The sequence below is a fragment of the Cyrtonyx montezumae genome, unplaced genomic scaffold, assembly GCF_038088225.1.
Source record: "Cyrtonyx montezumae isolate F1298 unplaced genomic scaffold, pur_monq_1.0 scaffold_8, whole genome shotgun sequence".
Classification (NCBI taxonomy): domain Eukaryota; kingdom Metazoa; phylum Chordata; class Aves; order Galliformes; family Odontophoridae; genus Cyrtonyx; species Cyrtonyx montezumae.
In genome coordinates, this window is record NW_027072089.1 from 65,891,353 (window position 1) to 65,911,182 (window position 19,830).

Here is a 19,830-nt window from a genome sequence, read left to right on the forward strand (position 1 = left end):
GCACCACCACTTCAGCCTATAGTGCAGCATGTTGCTTCTTAAGCTTTTTATTTCCTTCCTACTGTTCTGGGAACAAGAGGTTACAAGCATGGCAGCTCTTTGTCACATAGCTCCCAGGGGTCTCACTTCCTGCAAAGTGCAGGCAAGCACTGGGCTCAACTACACAAAGATTATTTTTTTAAAGGAAACAGTTCAGACAAAATGTGGAGATTCTCTCTCACCCAACACCTTCCCTCAACTTGGATGGGAAAGAAAAAGTATTTCCTGAAAAGCTTAGCTTCATTGCTTATCCTGAACATAAAACGAGAAAATGTGCTTTTAAAATTAAAAGAATTAATAAATCAAAGGTATTTAAACTGTTTGGATTAAAAAGAAAAACCACTGTTTTAATCTTTTCCACTATTCATTCCCACTAGTTAAAAAGTTATAAAAAGTAAGGACATTAGTCTTTGTATGCAGTTTCCCATCTGCAAGAATCGTGCCTTCCATTTTTAATAAATTCATCAAATTCTTCCAGTTTTTGTCTCTTCTCAGTGAACACACCCACTGCTGCATCATTCCCTCTCAGATCTAACTCTCATGGTCTTAGCATGCTGCAGACTACTGTCATCAAAATAAAATGAATGTTACCTAGATCAGGGACAACTGTTCTGGGTCTGAGCCTCATCTCCTACTAGGATGGGACTGCAAAATTCTACAACGAAAGTGTTCCCTGCGTATTGACCCAATGGTGTTTAAATGGGATACGAATACCTTGCTGGATCAGTATCTAGAAGTACAGATATACAATAGCTCAGTTTCAAATCCTTAATGCTGAGGAAATTCATTCTTACACTTTCCAATTTAATGACACATTACCATATGAAAATAGTACTGTTTATTTGTCAAAGGAAAAAACAAAGTGCATTCAGTCTTAAGATTTCTTTACAAAGTGAAGCAACAAGGGTGGTTATAATTTATATAACTTTATATATTTTTAAAAACAAGGAAGGGACTAGCATTCTTAAGTTAATTTTAATTTGGTGGTTCCCAAGTGCTTTTCAAAAAAGTACTCTGTTTTCTTCCTACTTTTTCTTCAGCAGCAGGGATAAATTAAGCTTTTTCATACGTCACAGCAAGCTTGTCCTTCACAACAGATCTACTTTCCACTCAGAAAAGGGAGTCTTAAATCGCAGCAACAATAACTAAACTAATCTTAACTGAAGTACATTCAGCACATTCAGTTCCCAAAGCACACTGACATCAATGATTAACTTCCACATGCAGATGGAATGCTAAAGCTATTCTGAGGCACACGACTTCCACTGTGCAAAAGCCTTCTGCTTCTAAAAACCAAAGATGGACATGTCATACTTTCCCAAGACTTTTCTTAATGAAATATCCCACTAATTTCTGCGGTCTCTGCTGATACTCCACAAGTATATCATGCGAGCTGCTGATCTGGTCCCCTTCAAGCCGATTCAGGAGAGTGACACAGACTACGGCAGCTAGAAGTGAAAACATTTATTAGTTAGGTATGGCACTCTGGTACTCAGACAATCTAAAACCATAAACATTTGAACAAAGCTAAGAACACTGTAACTGCTTATTCTTCTTTCCTATAGTTTCCTGAAAATTAGTTAGCTTGTGTAAAAAAAATTAAAATCTCATTTTATAATTAGGAAAGATTTATGATGCTGCCAAAAATCTTTAACGGTTTAGGAATTGCAGCCATAAGTCTACATAAAATCCGCTTTAAATCAATATAAAAGTGTAGACAGTGATTCTAGCACTACACATTTCAGAACCATCTGGTTGATTAAATTAACCAGTTGCTTCCAGCACAATTCAAAACCTAGCTGAGGAAAACAAATCAGCGCTACAGGATAATTACGTACTTGTATGACTTTTATGCTTGCCAAGAGCTGGAATAGCAAATGACCAGAATTAAAGTGTACAAGAACTATGAGATGTTTGCATAAATTTTGAATACAAATGACTCAAGTAAAGCGATCATAGTAACAGTTGTACAACCAGAGCTCTTTCATGAAGACGGTATATTATGCTGAAGATGTATCAATACCCCATTCAGTTTTTACCTGAATTGTGCTACACTGAAGAAAACACTCTGTAACTGTAATAAAGCAACTTCAAGTTAGTTTACCTCTGAGACCACTGAGATTGCACATTGCAGCAAAGACAGAAGATTCCATCTCAATGTTTCTGACACCGGAATCATAAGCTTCCTTCAGATATTGCAGTTTTTCTTCTTCATTATACAAGCATATTGCACCATCCAACCTGCCCTGTCCTGCAAAGCCATTTTGTAGAAATACTGATAAAGGCATAGAACAAATTATATCTCTAGAATAGCCATTTAGATTTTACTAACATTTTCCCCCATCCCCAAAGACAAATACGACAAAGTGACTCTCGATTATTGCTAGAGCTTCTATGTATTACTTGCATTTTTTATAGTATGACTCACAATAACTTTACTGGTCTTCTCCAGCTTAAACTTTCAAACTTATAAACAGAAAAATATATCAAGTGGTTTCTCCCCACACAGGGCATGTACCAGAATTTTGCAACAAACTGCATCTGCTTTAAACTGTATGGAAATGCTGCACTTTTTCTCGTATTTAATTATTGTCTAGAAAAGCCACCAGGCCTGAAAATTCCATCCAGATACTAGCTTCAAAAGATTAGAGATTGGGAGCCTCTTCTGCTTAATAATTAATAATTAGGCAACCTGCAGAGGGGTGATAAGAGGCGTGAAGGATGGCCCTTAAGAGGAAAGGCAGAGAGCGCTGGGGCAGCTCAGCCTGGAGAAGAGAAGGCTGAGAGGGGATCTTATCAATGCTTATAAATATCTAATGGGCAGGAGTCAAGCAAAGCCAGTCTCTTTTCAGCCATGCCCAGCAACAGGACAAGAGACAGCAGGCACAAACTGGAACATGGAATGTTCCATGTGAACGTGAGGAAGGACTTCTTTTCTTTGAGGGTGACAGAGTCCTGGAACATTCCACATAGAGAGGTTGTGAAGACTCCTTTTCTCAAGAGATTCAAAACCCGCCTGGACACCTTCCTATAGGGAACCTGCTTTGTCAGAGGTGTCAGACTAGGTGATCTCCAAAGGCACCATATGACCCCCACATTTCTGTTCAATACCATTCTTTGGAAAAAAACAATGTATTCAGACTATTTGAGATTAACACCTACATAAAGTAGGCATTTTACTACAAAGTAAAATGGCCACACATTACATACAGTATATTAAATGACACAGTACTTTAATATCTATTTTTTTTCAGGAGGCGTATTTTGAAATTCATATCCTTGAGCCTCTTTTCAGTTCCTGCTGTCTGTATTGAAAACAGTCCTGACTCCTTTTTTTTTTAAGTGTAGCTTGGCTCTGTGACTGGCGTCTGAAGAGAAGCACAAGCAGACACTGTCTGCTTCCAACCCATCTTGAAGACTATGAAGACTGTGTGTTCCCCTGCACATTACACCCTTTGTCACATACCCAGTAATTGCTTTAGAAAGCAGCATTAGTTGCCGTCTTCAACCCATTCTCACAAGATTTGAAAGATTCTGTTAACAGATTTAACAGACCAGAAAATCACCTGAATGTCTGTATGTTAATCCACATTTCTGCTACCTTGTTGCAGCCTTACCTTCATAGAAATCCAAAGTGCACATAGTGTTTCCAATGACAGTATTGAACTGATTGATTTCTTTACTGCACTGTAACAGCTCTTTAGCCAGCTCTTCATCTAGATTTGTGCTGCGAATTATAGTTTTTCCCAGAACAACCTGTTCAAACTGAGGTTTAAAGGTGGCATCGACCGACTGCCTGGTTATAACCACTGAACCTGGCTCCAGACCTGCAGTGGAAAGAAACAGATTCAGTCTCATAATACAGCTAATGCTTAGTTTCCAAAGATGAAATCACACATCTTCACCCAATCCTGTTTCTTTTAAAAGTGATATTTTTACCCCTGCAATCACGAAGAGATTTTTTTTATGCATGCCTCACTATGACAGTTTATTACTACAAATATATTTGAAAAAAAAAAGTTGACTTTTCCATTATATATTCTTATATTTGCTATTTTACACAGCACAATAATGTCCTTTTCCCATTGTCAGATCTCTTAACTGCATTTTATCTATCTGAAGAGGCAGATACCACCTTTTCTTGTAAAATTATTTATTGTTTTGAAATGGAAGGACCATAAGGACCCAGGAAATAAAAGAGATGTCATGGCTTTAAACTAAAAGAGGGGAGATTTAGATTAGATGTTAAGGGAAATTTACTCAGAGGGCAGTGAAGCACTGACACAGGTCACCCATAGAAGCTGTGGGTGCCCCCACCCCTGGAGGTGCTCAAGGCCAGGTTGGATGGGACCTTGGGCAGCCTGTGCTGGTGAGGGGCAGCCCTGTCCACAACACTGAGTTAGGAGTGGGTGGGCTTTGAGGTCTCTTCCAACCCAAGCCACTCTGTGATTCTGTGATATGATTCAATGTACTTAGACAACTGTGGAAATCTGTTCTAAACATCAATCACTTGGGGAGAAACACTTTGCTCTCCTACAGAGATGCTTTGGTTTGAAGAAAAAAGGAAATCAAGAGGGGAAATACCTATTCCACCCGAGGTGCCAATGCGAATAATGGTTATGTTGGAACACTTGGCATGATACAACAGTTTGATCAGCTCGTGCAACATGATTGAAATAGAAGGAATGCCCATACCGTGCTGAAATGAAAGCAGAAATTCAAGTTCGACATTCACACAGACAGTGAAAAATATTTAAGAAAGGAGTTAGGCACTATCTCCTTGACACTTTTTTCCAAATGCCATTTAACTCACTCTCACAAAACACCTATGGGCCTACTGAAAAACTTTTGAACAGTAAATTTAGAGAAGGATTCCCATTGAATCTGTGGACTATGGATGAAGTTATGTATTTCTAATAATCCTAACTTATAAAATATTTTTGTTCTTGGATGTATAACCAGTATCATTTCCTAAGTTTACAATAAGTTTACTTCATCACAGATTTTTTCTTAAACATGGGGAAAAAAACCTCTTTTTACCAACCTCAAATGCTAGTGACTAATTAAGCTAAAAATTTTCCAAACACAACCAGTTTATTTCGTCACAAAGTTCACTTTGTCTACTTCACCTTGCATGATGATGTCAAGGGAAAGGGTGAGAATGATATTACACTTATGTTATTGCAATTCAAATGTGTAACTGCATGTACAAATTAAATTAAAGATGAGAATTGTTAAAATGCATGTATGAGTTGGTGGCACAAGTCTCATGGAATGCCTGTTGTAAACTATGTTAGCACGTTTGAAAATGCCATTGAAGGTATATGCAATACAGGCATTTTTTCCAGTGTCCCACATATATCAAATGATGATTCCACTGTTCAGGATAAAAAGTAGGGATGAGACAGCAGTGATTCTGCAGCAAACACTTATAAGGCTTTGCAACACCTCAGGGTTACACTGAGGGGAAAGAAGGCAAGAAAGGAATCCATGTTTTGGGGACCAGCCATTTTACAAGTAAGAGATAAAAAGAAACTCATAATTAGCCAACAGGGATATTCTGAACATGGCTGAAAACATGTAAAAACTGGACTCTATCAAAGTGTTTAAAAGAAATGTGCTTCATATTTTCTACTTTGAACAGCATCGCAGAATTGTGTTCAATATCTGATGTATGTGTAGTATCTGGATGGACATATTTACGTTCTATTTCCTAATGGTCACTTACGCTGACTGACAGAACTGGTCCCACTTTGTACATGGCATAACGGTCAGTTCCTGCACAGATGTTGGGGTAGTCACCACCAGGGCTCCCAAGTCCCAGTTCTTCAGCTATGTAGGCAATAAAAGCTTTCATCCGTGAAGGACTTCCTCCTACACACACGAACTGGTGCAGACAGCATGCAACAAAACAAAATCGATTGGATGATTCATGCAAAGGTAAACAAGAGTACACTAGCACCTTAACACAAAGCTACTCACAGATGTGGTTCTTCTCTCAATCATTATAAAAGGCCATTAAGTATACCACAAAAAATTCAATACAGCACTCAAAGACCATCCTGACTGAACTAGTAAAATACAGATTCTGACTTCAAGGCCCCAAAAAAGGATTTCTACCCGAGTAGAGACTGCAGCATTTCCTTTTTTTACTGCATGAAAAGAAACAGTCAGAAACTATTATAGCTAACTGATATGGATAGTAACAAAAACCTGCAAGTGTTATCCTCTTCCAGTCTTCCCTCAACTGCCAGTATGTTGTGTTTACTCTTCTTTAGAACTAGACAGCCTTACTTTTACCTTCTGCAGCAAAAGCCTTAGGCTTGCTGAATGAAGCACAACCTCTTACCTTTACATCTCCAAACAGTGCAGGAAAATCATGGGTACCGGTCCCAAGAGCAAAATGGTATAGGATGTCTTCTTTCATTTTCTCCAGGTGAGGGTTACACAGATTGATAGAATTTTCTCTGTTGGGACAGCAGCATGGTGGAACATATAGAGTATGTATAGAAATATATATAAAAACTTAAACAGAACCTAATTTTGCAAAGTCAGGAAGTAGAAGTTGGGAAATAACCACACCTAAGCATGTCTCCACTACCTGATCTTGGTTCCACACAAATGATGTTAGGGAAATCCTAAGTTTTATAACCCTCTTCCATCTTGTAAAGAATCACACCCAATACTAAGCATTCTATTCACTGTAGAGAATGCAAGTGCTAAAGAAAAGCCCAGGCAGAGAAAAGCATCTACAGGACTGCAGCCTTTACCTCGAACAATATCAAAGCTGTGATCTGGAGTGGAGCTTTGTGGTGAGCAGAGCAATAGGAGCAGAACCAGGGGATATTCAATAAAAGGGAAGGAGAGGAAAAGGTAAAAAAGAATTCACATCCTCTTAAGTTGCTTCTTGTAAGGAAGTGATACACCTAAAAAAGACAACTTTTTTTAAATACCAGGAAATGCCAGAGCAATGAGAGAAAACTTAACTATTTAGCATGTGGGACTGCCTTCATGGAAAATCTGGTGGTGAACTAAGCAAGCTAGATGACTCATAAAACATCTTCCTCCTTTCTGTGCTCCATATTTAACGTTCAGCTGAAACAGGTAGGAAACATGAGACAATAATAACAAGCCAAAGCAAAAATACCGATCAATGCTTCAAAGCAGTTTTTGAGAGATGAAATAAAGAACTAAGAATCTTCCACACAAAAGAAAATGACTTAACAGCTTAATGAAAGCTCAGTGCAGTCACAGCATGGCTCAACACATTCAGACAGAGGAGGTAAATGAAAGAGTTTCCCAGGAGTTTATGCAAAAAAAAAAAAAAGACATTCCAGGAAAAACTCTGAAGCCTAAAGATAAGTGTTTGTGTTATTTTAGATGTTTTTGGTTATCCTGTCCATCTTCTAATGCCTCTCTAGAAGGGAGGTACTTTCCTGTAGGTCCTACATCTTTATCTACCAGTTCTATGCAGGATCTGTTACCTTAAGAAGCCTAAAATTGCCTACATGCCCATACTGAGATCACCTTAAAAAGCAAAGAAAGTAGTTAAAAACCCAGTGCTCTATCATTTGTTCTTGAAAGTCCCTCTCTAATGTCACCATCAGTTCATCAGCAGCTATTACAACCAACAAATGCACTCCACCCCACCTCTTTTTCTCTGCCCACCACTGCCTAACGCTTTCAGTAATTGAAAGAGCGGTCTGACACAGTGAGTGGTTCTCCTTCCACCCAGCTCATTCCCTGCCTCAGGAAAGTAGTGTGGTTCAGTGAAAGCAGGAGGAACAATACAGTACACAGCCCAGGAGACGGCCGGCTCCCTTATGCACAATTCCGAGGCTGCCTTCTCCAAGCAGTTTCGTGGGACTCTGCCAATACCTAATGGGCCAATAAAGCAGACCAGCTGGCTGGGCTGATCCTTATCAAAATGGCTATTAGATATAAACAGGATATAACCTGAAATCACTTTATAGTTCATTCTCAGACACGTAGAATATATTTCCTTCTTTATAAGAACACCAGCAATAAAAGCTTCTCTCCAGGAAATAAACTGGAAAAAGGCGAGGCCTCTACTGAAAGGCTGTGAAACCCAAGGGGTGCATGCCAGCACTGCCGTCTTCCTGCCCAACCCAAATACAGCTTCCTCCTTCAGCTGTATCTACATTTCACTTCTCATCTTGTATCCTCCAGCAGTGCTCCTCACCCAACAGCCAGTAAACACTGTAATTGACTTGTACTTGTTATCTGCCCGTCCAAATCAAATTGCAGACTTGGACCCTGGGGTAATGGGCAGTAAAAGTAAGCATACTGCTATCTGTACATAGAGCCAATGCCCTGAATTTACAGTAGAGGCAAAATTTGCCTGATAAAAATCTTGGGCTCAATGGAGCAGACATTGCCTCACACCGCTCAAAGCACCTATAATTCTGGGGGGTGTCATGAGACCATGAATATCTGAAGACTAAACACACACATATGGCTTTACTAGAATGAGTTGAAAGGATGAGACAAACAGATGGAAATTTTAGTTCCATCTCTTCAGGCTGCAGGTCTAGCTACAGGCAGTGACCAAGTCAGCATTTCAACAGCTCAACCGATTAAAAGCCATCACAGCATCATCTATGCCTGAAAAATTCACTGCCATGGTAAATGAAAATGCTTTTCCAGAAAAACCCTCTGTGAAGACACGTGATGTTACAGAAAGTATTTCTGTAATATACTTTATCTTAAATTAAACAGCTGCATAATGAATTTTAAGAGTTTGAGAAGGAAGACAAGAGTGAACTTTGACACGAAAAGTTATTTCTCAGTCTCACCTTGAAGATAGTTCATCTTCCGTTTTCTTCTCATTCGAGACACCAGGAGCCATGTATGCTTGGACCTAGAATTATATGTATAAATAATCTGCTGTAATTGCATTAGAACAGTTTCATCAGAAAAGCTAGCATCATTAACACTGACAGAACCTCCTACTGAGATGACACGAGTAGTACTAAAACAAAAAAACAATTTCACCACGCTACAGCTCTGCCAAATGAGCACCCGCCGTTTTTGCGGCTGAGCATCCCTCCTGGCCCCTCCTAAGACAACCCCCACCCCACCACTGCTCCTGTCCTCCAGCAGCACCTGTCTTAGTGCCGGAGAGAGGCACGTCTGGAGGCTCTGAGTGCCTCTCTCGCTGCCGCACCTCCTCTTTGGACGGCTCCGACGGTGCCCGCAGCTCCTCTCCAGCTGTCTTACGCCCGAAACACGGGTTCTAGGGAACCTCTTACTCATCATCTCCTCCTCCCGAAGCTCCTCCTCGTAACCGTAACAGCACTTTTATACGTGCCACCCGCAGCGTGAAGGCGACCAAACACGAGCCCCGGAAAGAACAGCACTCCTGTCCGTCGCTCATCCTTTTTTCTAATTCATTGCCCTAACCTACCCGAAATAAATGCATAAACGAGATACTCCTTTCTACGCTTTCTGTGAATGTAACACTGGGGTTCTGCTACCGATACGATGACAGAACCGTACATGCAGAATGAATCATCTGCTATCACTTGCAGTAGTGACTACGTGCAAAGCTAGCTCTATCTGGGGATGGCCAGATAGAGGAAGCCCCGAGTGGCAAAGCCTTCCTCCTCCCCCGCCTTACAAAGGGTCTGACCGCACGGAGGTACTACAGACAGTCGGTTCTTACAGCCCGGGGGACCGCACTACGACGAAACAGAAAGCATCCTGTTCCGCAACGCAAATTACAAAAGAGGTGCATTTGGAAAAAAGCCGAAAAAGAACCGGGTGAGCGAAAACCGAAATGTGCGTGTTGGAAGTAACCGAATAAAGGAAACTTAAAACTCATAGAAGATCACGGACCTCCGCCATTCACAACAACAACAAACTCTTTCACACAGTTCACCTCCGCACGAGACACGAGGTGACCGCGCTCAGCAACCAGCCCGGCATCCGTACGGCGGCGCGATGGGGGCGGTCGCAGCGGAGCACCGCGTTCCCGGGGGGACGAGGACCCGCGCCCGCGTGTGCCGCGGCCTCACCTTGGTGCCACGGGGCAGCGATCACCGCGCGGAGCTCTGCCACTGCCACAGCCGTGCCCCGCAGCGTACTCCCCGCCGCCTCCCGGCTGCGGCTACGGGCTGTGCCGCCCCGCCCCGAAGGAGCGCGGCACCGGGCGCGGTTAACTCCCTGCGCGCCGGTTCTGAGGTGTGCGCCGGTGGCTCGGCTCTCTGCCCCGAGGCTGCGGGCTCACGGGATTCCTGAAGACGGAGTCTCAAGGTTCGCAGAGAGGTCGGGTTGTATGAACACCGGTATCTGTGTGTGTCTTTGAAGTCTGTTCTTGCAGAAACGACCCAGCGCTGGCTGTAATTGCATCTTGTAAGTGTCTTTGTGCTTTGATATGGAGTCAGGGAAAGAATACAGATGACTTCTGCTGCTCCAGCACTGCGCTGTCTTCTGGCACTCTGCTCACCGTCTGATGTCTCAGCAAGACCTGAGGCCTTTCAGTAACCAGAATTTATCACATAATCACAGAGCGGCTTTGGTTGGAAGGGACCTCAAAGCCCACCCAGCTCCAATCCGTACTCCCACCTGGGATTGCCTCAACCCAAGCACAACACTTTGCACTTGGTCTAGTCTCACATTAGGTTCATGCAGGCCTATTTCTAGTCCCTCTGGATGGCATTCCTTCCTTCTGCTGTGTAAATTGCGGCACTCAGCTTGGTGTCATCAGCAAATTTGCCAAGGGTGCACTCAATCCTCCTATGACACTGATAAAGATACTGAAGAGCACCAGTCTCAGGATGGACCCCCAGGGGACACCACTTGTCACCAGCCTCCACTCAAACAAAGAACTGCAATGCTGTGGCATCAACCTTCCAATCAATTCCTTATCCACTTAATAGTGCACCCATCAAACATATATATTTTTTTATTTAAAGATGATATGTGGGACCATAGCAAAGGCATTTATCATTGAGGGTATTACATTCAGTGCAGCAACCAACAGCTGCAGAGCATGGAAGATGCAGACCTACCTGTTGGATGGAAAACCAGTGCTGATCCAAAGTTCACTGTGTGAGTTTGAAACATTCCCTTGGGGGCAGAACCTGCTCCACCCAGCCATTGTACCAAGCAGTGATGATGATGTAATATTTAAAAGAAAAGACCAGGGATCCAGGGAGGCCCTAGGAGAGTACATAGACAACAGCGGCTGTCACCTCCTTACGTGGCACTCCAGTCATGACATCTACCTGGCACAGAAAGCCACAGTCTTCTGCATCCCCTGTGGCCTCTCCAGCCACAGGAACCAACATAGTGACACAGACAGTGCTCCCCAGGGAGTGTACAGCCGCCCAGGTCTTAGGCTGTGGGATGAGCCCAAGATGTCTGTCAGTGTCTAGTGACACCAGCGGGAGGCACACCCAGGGAGAAGAGTTACCCAACCTGGGGACAGAGCTCCAAGTGGAAGTGGGCAGGCTGAGGGGCATCAGGGAGCTGGAGAAGGAGATGGACTGGTGGAACTGTGCTCTGCTATCCCTGAGACAGATATGTCATAGGCGGCCTCATTCTGAGGGGAACAGAGGGCCTGATATACCAAGCAGACCCGACACACAGGCAAGTTTGCTGCCACCATGGGGCCCGGATAAGAGACATCACTAGAAAATTCACTAGCCTAGTACAGCTCTCCAATCATTATTAGTTTTCCATGTCAGCAAATAAGATAGCAAGATGTCCAAGGGCAATCCAAAGGGATTTTGGGGCCTTAGGGCAACTATCTAGAGCAATGAAGACACAGTAAGTATTTTCCTCTACATTTCAGTAGAAGGGAACAGTACTCAACAGGCAGACTCAGTTGATAAATATATGGCTCCACTGTTTGTGTAACCAACAGAATATGAGTTTTCTTCTTCACAGGACAATCTACACAATACCAGGCCTGCAGGCACCAGATTAGATGTACTTTTTTCAGAAGGGGGAAAGGATTTTTGCACAGAAGTTACTGGGGCTTTAAACTAGATTTGAAGAGGGAGGATAAAATTAAGCTTGCCAGTGATAAGCTTTGGGATGATGTGTAGTGAGATCCTTGTACCTGCTCCACAAGATGCTGAGCACGTCAAAGCACATTTGAAATGTTTCTACACCAGTGCACACTAGGAAGAAGCAAGAGAAGCTGGGAGGTGCCCTCCAGTTAGGGCTACACTGAAAGTAATGCCTCCTATTTTAATATGTTTGGCCACAATATCAGAGACGGGTGTTGGTGGTATGGCAGTAGAGGTTGAACTTTCCTGCCAGCACTCCATTACATTTTGCTGCTGTGTGACAGATAGCAGCAGAGGGACAGTCTGACAGAACGGTGTCTGACATGGAAGTGCAGATGAAGCAAAGGTGTACTATCGAATTCCTCCATGCAGAAAAAATAGCACCCACTGACATTCGCTGACACTTGCTGAATGTTTGTGGGGACCAAAGAGTGGATGTGAGCACACAGAGAGACAGTGGGTGGTGCGTTCCAGCAGTGGCAACAGCGGGTCACTTCCACTGGTGCAGAATTTTGTGGGAGCAGTACACAGGCTCTTGATCATCACTGGTGAAAATGCATAGTTAATAGTGGAGACTGTGTTCAAAAATAGTGTTTTGTAGCTCAGAATTTGCTCTATAAAATAGTGTTATTGCTGTCTGTTATAGTTTCCACAGAAATAAACAGGAGGTATTACTTTCAGAGTAACATACATAGGTTTGTTTCTTGTAAACAGAGATGGTCTCACAAATGAAGCAGCAATTGTAGGAAGTCTTAGTCATAGTGACCACGCAGCAGTTGATTTTAAAATCTTTGGAGAGAGGAGAAAAACTGCCACCAAAAAACTTCAGCTCTAGATATAAGGAGAGCAGATTTCAGGTTGCTCAGGGAACTATTTAGTGAGATCCCCTGGAAAATTGCTTTTGAAGGCATCGGGATCCATCAGTTCTTCTCATTTTTAAAGTACAACCTTTTGAGAGCATAGGAACAAACAACTGAAATCTGTTCAGCGCAGACACAAGTTTTCAAGAAACAGATATGCTGAACTCACTGACATTACAGATGCTTAAAAAAGGAATGAACCAAATCATGTTTTTTCTTTTTTCACAGCAACACAAAATAAATGTGTTTATATTTAAACTAGTCCAAAAAGATGGAATAAATAAGAATGATGTATATATTCAGTCTCATTACAATGAGAATAGCAATTAAATGTTCCTACAGTTAAGTGGCTGCATGTAAAAGGAAAGTTTCAAGTCTCAAAACTGCCAAATTATTTTTAAATCTCAATCTGGAATTAAAAGTATTCACATATTCAGTATACTTGTATGTAATTCATAAAATGTAATTGCACTTTTGTTTTATCTTAGGGCTTGCAAGGCAATCAGTATGAACAAAATGGCATTATGTCACTTATTAAAGATATTCAGCTCAGAGATGAAGCACAATACAGCTAAGTAAATGTTCCAGCATTTAAAACAAGTGATGCTAGATTTTTGTGAGTGAATGCCCAGCTTTCTACTTCAGCAGCTGTCTGAAAGCCCTTCCAAAATTAGTAACTTCTTTTGCTATTAAATACAACTGCTGATGACTTAGAAAACTTAGCCATTGCATGACTGTGTTGACTGTAAAGCAAACTGTCAATGGTTTACGGGCAGGTTCAGCCCAGTTCCGTGACAATTGGCACGGGGGACCCACGGACCCACGCCCCAGGAAAGGGGAAGGGGGAAAGGGAAAAGGGAAAAGGGAGATGGGCCTAGGAACAAAACAGCGGCAACGATCTGAGGAGGAAAGCTAATTTACTAAATAAGATATCAGAACACAAAATAACACAATGTAATACAATGTAATTGAAATTAAAGCTAATAGATCAAATAAAATGAGCAAGAGAGAGTGTCCGATAAACCGAAGGCCTTACGCTAACGCTGAAGGCGGACGGCAGCGAGCACCCACTGCTGAGTCCATCCCCAAAGGAAAGAGAGTGTCCCGTGACCGCAGACAGTTTTTATCTTTCCCTCTGAGCATAAACACGTAAGAACGCAAAGCATCGCAAAGTCCTCTGGGGAATGGAGTTCTTCTCTTCTGAGACAGGTACACCTGGAACTATCGATGATCCACGGAGCTGGAGCATTAACTCTTTAACTCCAAATGCACCACATGATGTTAGGATATAGAATACCAGTACCAAAAATCATAAAGCCAAGACACAAACAGAATAACATAATTAGTGAAGTAAGGTGAACTCGAGAACTTTTCCACCTTTGATTCATTTGGAATGTTCTGATTTGCTACACTACTTTTATTTTGTGTTTATTGAAGAACTTGTACATTTTGTTGTTGCTGCAGCTTTCCATTATTCTCAACATGCAAATACAAATTCTAGGGCTTGCACCTGCTTTTATAAGAAGAAATCTTAGTCTCTTAACAGCACTTCGGGTTGTTAATGTTTTAACTCATGGTATTCAAACTGATCTACGATGACTCAGTTGGCTGACAGTGCAGAGCAAACTCCTCCTTGGCTTAACTACGGAAAGCTGGGTATACATTAATGGCACATTAAGGAAACTTCTGAGAATTTGAGGAATGTCCTGTGGGCAATACCTAATGGTATGCAAAATAAGAGATTTTTTTAATAGAATATGGCTTTTAAAATGAAAACCATCAACATACAAACTACTAAGAACGCAGCTACAGTAAAGCACTTGAACAGTGCTGTTACCAAGTTAGGATCTTGGTTGTTCTGCCTCCAACGATTTCTTTAAAAAAAATACAAATAAAAATCACAGAACCATAGAGTGGCCTGGGTTGGAACATACCTCAAGGACCATCCAGCTACAATCCCCTGCCATGTACAAGGCTGCCACCCACCAGATCAGGATGCCCAGGGCTCCATCCAACCTGGTATTGAACACTTAAGGGGATGGGGGCACCCACAGTTTTTCTGGGCAGCCTGTGTCAGCACCTCAGTGTCCTAACATATAACTAACCCTAAAATTGATAGTTTTAGACAAGAACTCCAATATAGAGGAAAATCATTCAAGATTAGTGAAGAGGGATTATACATCAAACTATGCAAAGCAATAGAAGTGCTTTAGGAAACTTTGTACAGATGTAACATGAAAAGGAGCCCAAACCATAGAAAACAATGATTGGAATTCTCATCTTCAGGTCAGCAGTACCAGAATCATGAACATTCACAAATGAATTCATACCTTATGGAATCAATTCGATACAGCAAGTACCTTTAAGTCCATATAAGCAGGATATCTATACATTTGTGAATACTTTTAAATACCCATACTCTTTCATTACATTACTCTGTCTCCAACATTAAGTAAACGTGTACTGAACACCTTACAGAAAGCTTTCTACAGAAACAGAATTGAAATGAATTCAGTGTATTTCTAAAAAGAAACAGAAATTCTTATTCAACTGATGGAATTTAAAAGAGGTTTGGCTGCCTTGCCAGTAAGCAATTTAACACTAGAGTTTAATTGATTAATCTCCCTGCTTCTCCTTTCTTTTACATTTTTAAGCAGTAAAGCATTTTTAATGAGCTAACTGAAAACCATACTTGTAAAAAAAAGTTTCTCCTAGAATCAGAATATCAGGGTATGACTGAAAAGTTTTTTTTACTGTTTTTCCAACAGTAACATTAAGGTGATTACTGCATTTTGTGAGAAAACAAATATATATATATATATACATATACATATAGCTGAAATCCCAAGGGTATTAACAATTTGCTTGTTCTGCATACATAGTTTCTCCACACAGGCTTATTCCTTAGTGCCCTTCTATAATGACAGGAGTGATTTTCCACTGGTAAGGCTTCAACACTGTAAGCTCCAGCTCTGACATCGCCTGGTTCTGTTGCATAGAAAATTATGTTAAAAACTCTGCTACAAAACTAAAATCAAAGGTTTCAACATGTCTGAACACAATCTGCAGAACAATTTTTAATGCAATTTTTTATTTCCCCCTCTCAGATACAGCTTCATGTACCTTAAACTTCTTTTTACTTTTGAAAAATTTTGCCAACTAGCCAGTAACTATGCATTAAGCCCTTTCCCTTTCCCCTCCCCTCCCCTCCCCTCCCCTCCCCTCCCCTCCCCTCCCCTCCCCTCCCCTCCCCCCCCTCTCCTCTCCCCTCCTCCCCTCCCCTCCCCTCCCCTCCCCTCCCCTCCCCTTCCCTCCCCTCCCCTCCCCTCCCCCCCTCCTCTCCCCTCCTCCCCTCCCCTCCCTCCCCTCCCCCCCCTCTCCTCTCCCTCCCCTCCCCTCCCCTCCCCTCCCCTCCACCCCCTCTCCTCTCCCCTCCTCCCCTCCCCTCCCCTCCCCTCCCCTCCCCCCCCTCCCCTCCCCCCCCTCTCCTCTCCCCTCCTCCCCTCCCCTCCCCCCTCCTCCCCTCCCCTCTCCCCTCCTCCCCTCCCTTCTCCCCTCTCCCCTCCTCCCCTCCCCTCTCCCCTCCTCCCCTCCCCTCCCCTCCACTCCCCTCCTCCCCTCCCCTCTCCCCTCCTCCCCTCCCCTCCCCTCCCCTCCCCTCCCCTCCTCCCCTCCCCTCTCCCCTCCTCCCCTCCCCTCCCCTCCCCTCCCCTCCCCTCCCCTCCCCTCCTCTCAAGGTATATGTACTGGCAGCTTTTCTTTGAAGTTTGCTGTAATCAAGCACAGTGATGTTCACCCATATTATAAATCAACTGAACTACTCAATCAGGGATGAGTTCAACTATAAATGTAACCAAATAAGATAAAAGTAACCAAACAAAGATGTAAATAGAGGACTTCATCATAAGCTATACAATACCTTCCTTTCCCCAATAGCCTAATTACTGTTTACACTCTGAAATTGTGGCTTCAATTTATTGCTTGCAGGTGCTGATTCAGATTGCCATGGCTCTGAATCTGCAATACAAACAGATTAAATTACTTATGATAACTTCAACCTTAATATAAAGGTCAAGTAACATTCACTTTCTCTCGCACTTACATCAAAATTAATACAAATTTCAGTATTCTAAGAACATAGACAAGCTACGTGCAAAGTCTGCAGCATGATGCAAAACTATAGCACAACACAAATGAATTTTGCATTTCTATATGCAGTGGTTCATCTCCCCTGTCTGATGCAGGAGACAACAGAAGCAAATGACAGAAAAAGCTTCACCTCAAAAAGAAGCTGCAAGAGGCTCATGCTATCAATTGCTATGAATAAAGAGCTGAAAGTACACAAGAAGAAAGTACAAGCACTTCCTCCAGTGTACACCTGAAAGCATGAAGTGAGTAATGTCAAAACTGAATTGAGATATGTGACTGGAAGAAGCCATACTGTTAAAAGCATTAGGAACTCTCTCTTTAGGAGAGCACTCACTGCTTGTTTGATCCAAAAGGAAAAGGGCCTGTGTCTCGTGACGCATGAGCAGTTGTTATCTTTCCCTCTGAGCGGAAAATGGAAAAAACACAAAGCAAAGCAAAGTCCTCCTGGGGTACGTAGTTGTTCTCTTCTGAGACAGGTCTACCCAGAACTATCGACGATCCATGGAGCTGGAGCATTAACTCTTTAACTCCCACCACACTACATGATGCTGTGATGTGGAATAGCAATAACAAAAGTCATATCCATGAAAACAAGATAGGCACCTCCCGCCTGCAGGGGGAAAGATCCTACAAGATCAGAACACATCCTGCCAAGAAGAGTGCTTGGTAGGATCCTGCAGAAGGGGGACAGGTTGGGAGCTGCAAGACGCCTTTTTCAGTCCCTGCTGTTGACACTCTGTACCTCGGATGTCACACTCTGGGGACCCAGATCTTTCCAGTGCTTTCCTATATCTGTCTTTCTTGTGTTAGCCAGCATCTCATCACAACCATTACAGGGACACAGGGGTACTTTTGGCACAGATTTGAAACGCAGTCCTACTTTACTCAAGCTTGTTCTCCGAAGAACACGAAGCACTGAAATTACCACAGGAGGTCACTGTTGTGACATATATGCCGCATTTACATCACAGAGTGCTGAGGACCAACATTCTACTTTTGACAAGGTGCTTTATAAGCCTGCTCCTGCTAGTAAGCCAGAGCCCTCCTCAGGTGTACACAGAAGACCGCTGTGCCTATAACAGGACAGAGAGCAATGTAATAGAGCTATGAAAACAGTTATTTTATGTTGACAATGAAAGGAAACACAGCTCTAGTTTTGTCAAACTATGATGGCGCTTTGCATTCTTCTTTGCAAATTCCCATAACATTAATTGTAATTGTTTATTGGTTTATAGTTCACCTGAGATCCTGACACAGAAAGATATGACTAAGACCTCTGAAATTTCCATCAAAGCTCATTTCTTTCCCCTGCAGGAATTCCTGAGCAACAGGGTTTAAAAGGACCAATGGCAATGCATGAGCATTTCTTCCTGCAGGACAGAACAGGCCTTATTGCTGGCTGTCAGAGGGAACTGTAGTGGGATAATTGCCAGAGCAGGGAAAGAACTCTCTTAGCGGAGCTTTCAGCAGTGCCCTCTTTCGTCTCTGGTAAAGCCTGAGAGCTCAGTTCTCTTCAGGGCTTCTTGGAGAGCACACTTGATGATGTCCCTTGCTGTCCATTTCAGGAAATGAAACCAGATCTCAGGTAGCCCTCGTTTCAGATTCACCATTGCCTGCTGACTACTGTCCAGCCTAGAGGCATCAGGTAATGGAGAGAGCACAGCTGTCTTCTCACAAGTTGTGGGACTGTGAGCCAGGGAACTATTGTCACACAACAGGGTAACCAGTAGTTCATCGAGAATTAACAAGATCGATTGGTAAGCTCCCAGAGCTCCCCATTGAGAAGCTGCTTGCTTGCTTCCTGGGTTAACTGTGAGGGAACTATTTAGTGTGGCACTGTAGCGGTTGGAAAGAAAAGCTGGGAAAGGAGAAACAGAAACGGGAGAAGCTCAGAGCACTGTGTCACAGAAGTCTGACTCAGGCAGGAGGTAAGTAGTCATGGACAAAGGCAGAGCTCTTCTAAAGAAGTGTCTAGGCAAAGGGGCCTGGTGGTTTCCTCTCGCAACATGGCCACCTGCTCAAAGAATTCATGGAGCTGGGTACACTCACACCCACAACACTCCTCTCTGCTCTCAACTCCATGGAAAATTCCAGATTTTGGAGTTCCCTGCAGTCGAAAGGTGTGGACTGCTGTTCTGCTCCACAGCATCTCTGTTTGGATGCTCTCATCTGCCTGGGAAGGCTGTGGCTCCCCTGTCTGTTTCAGCCTCAGCCTCATTTTGCTATACGCATTTCAGCCTCATTTTGCTATGTGGCCACCACGTTTCAATGTGTTCTCGTCACAGTCCCCTACTCTGTTGAAAAAAGCTCCTGCACAAGAGATGACTACCTCAGAGGATGGCCATTGTGCATCACTAATTAGGTTTTTTAAAACTGTTTGGGTTCCCAAGGAACAAGCTACAGTTTGCTTGAGTGTTTGTGTGGCTCTTTTGTGATACGACGAGCCTTACTCAATTGCAATGCTTGGCCTACAGCAGAGTGTGAACAGTTTTAACGAAAATAGGCTCTGGCTTGTTTTCAAGGAAGTCAGGGGCTTTCCTGGCTTTTTTCCATCTTTGCAGTTTTGGAAGTGCGTGCTAGTCAGCATCGTCTATATGCCTATTTTTCTGTAACATGTTGAAGACATGCAGCTGTCCTCAATCTTGAGTAGACTTTTAAAAAAAGTTGCTGAATTTTTCTTGTGAGTACTCCTCATCCCTGAGTACTTTTCTGAAAATTGCTTTTCATCAAAATTTGTAAGAATA

At 42.8% G+C, this 19,830-nt stretch overlaps 1 protein-coding gene across 1 annotated transcript; it reads right to left on the minus strand.

Annotated features, from left to right (window-relative positions):
• Positions 1-1,299: 1,299 nt before the first annotated feature.
• UPP1 (uridine phosphorylase 1) lies at positions 1,300-8,908 on the minus strand. The gene is made up of 7 exons (XM_065752457.1): positions 8,856-8,908; positions 6,389-6,506; positions 5,768-5,926; positions 4,624-4,738; positions 3,657-3,866; positions 2,144-2,290; positions 1,300-1,487 (listed from the first exon to the last, which is right to left on the minus strand). The coding sequence occupies exons 1-7, from the start codon at positions 8,906-8,908 to the stop codon at positions 1,348-1,350; spliced, it is 942 nt and encodes a 313-aa protein (XP_065608529.1). The 3' UTR covers positions 1,300-1,347.
• Between the last annotated feature and the right edge of the window lie 10,922 nt (positions 8,909-19,830).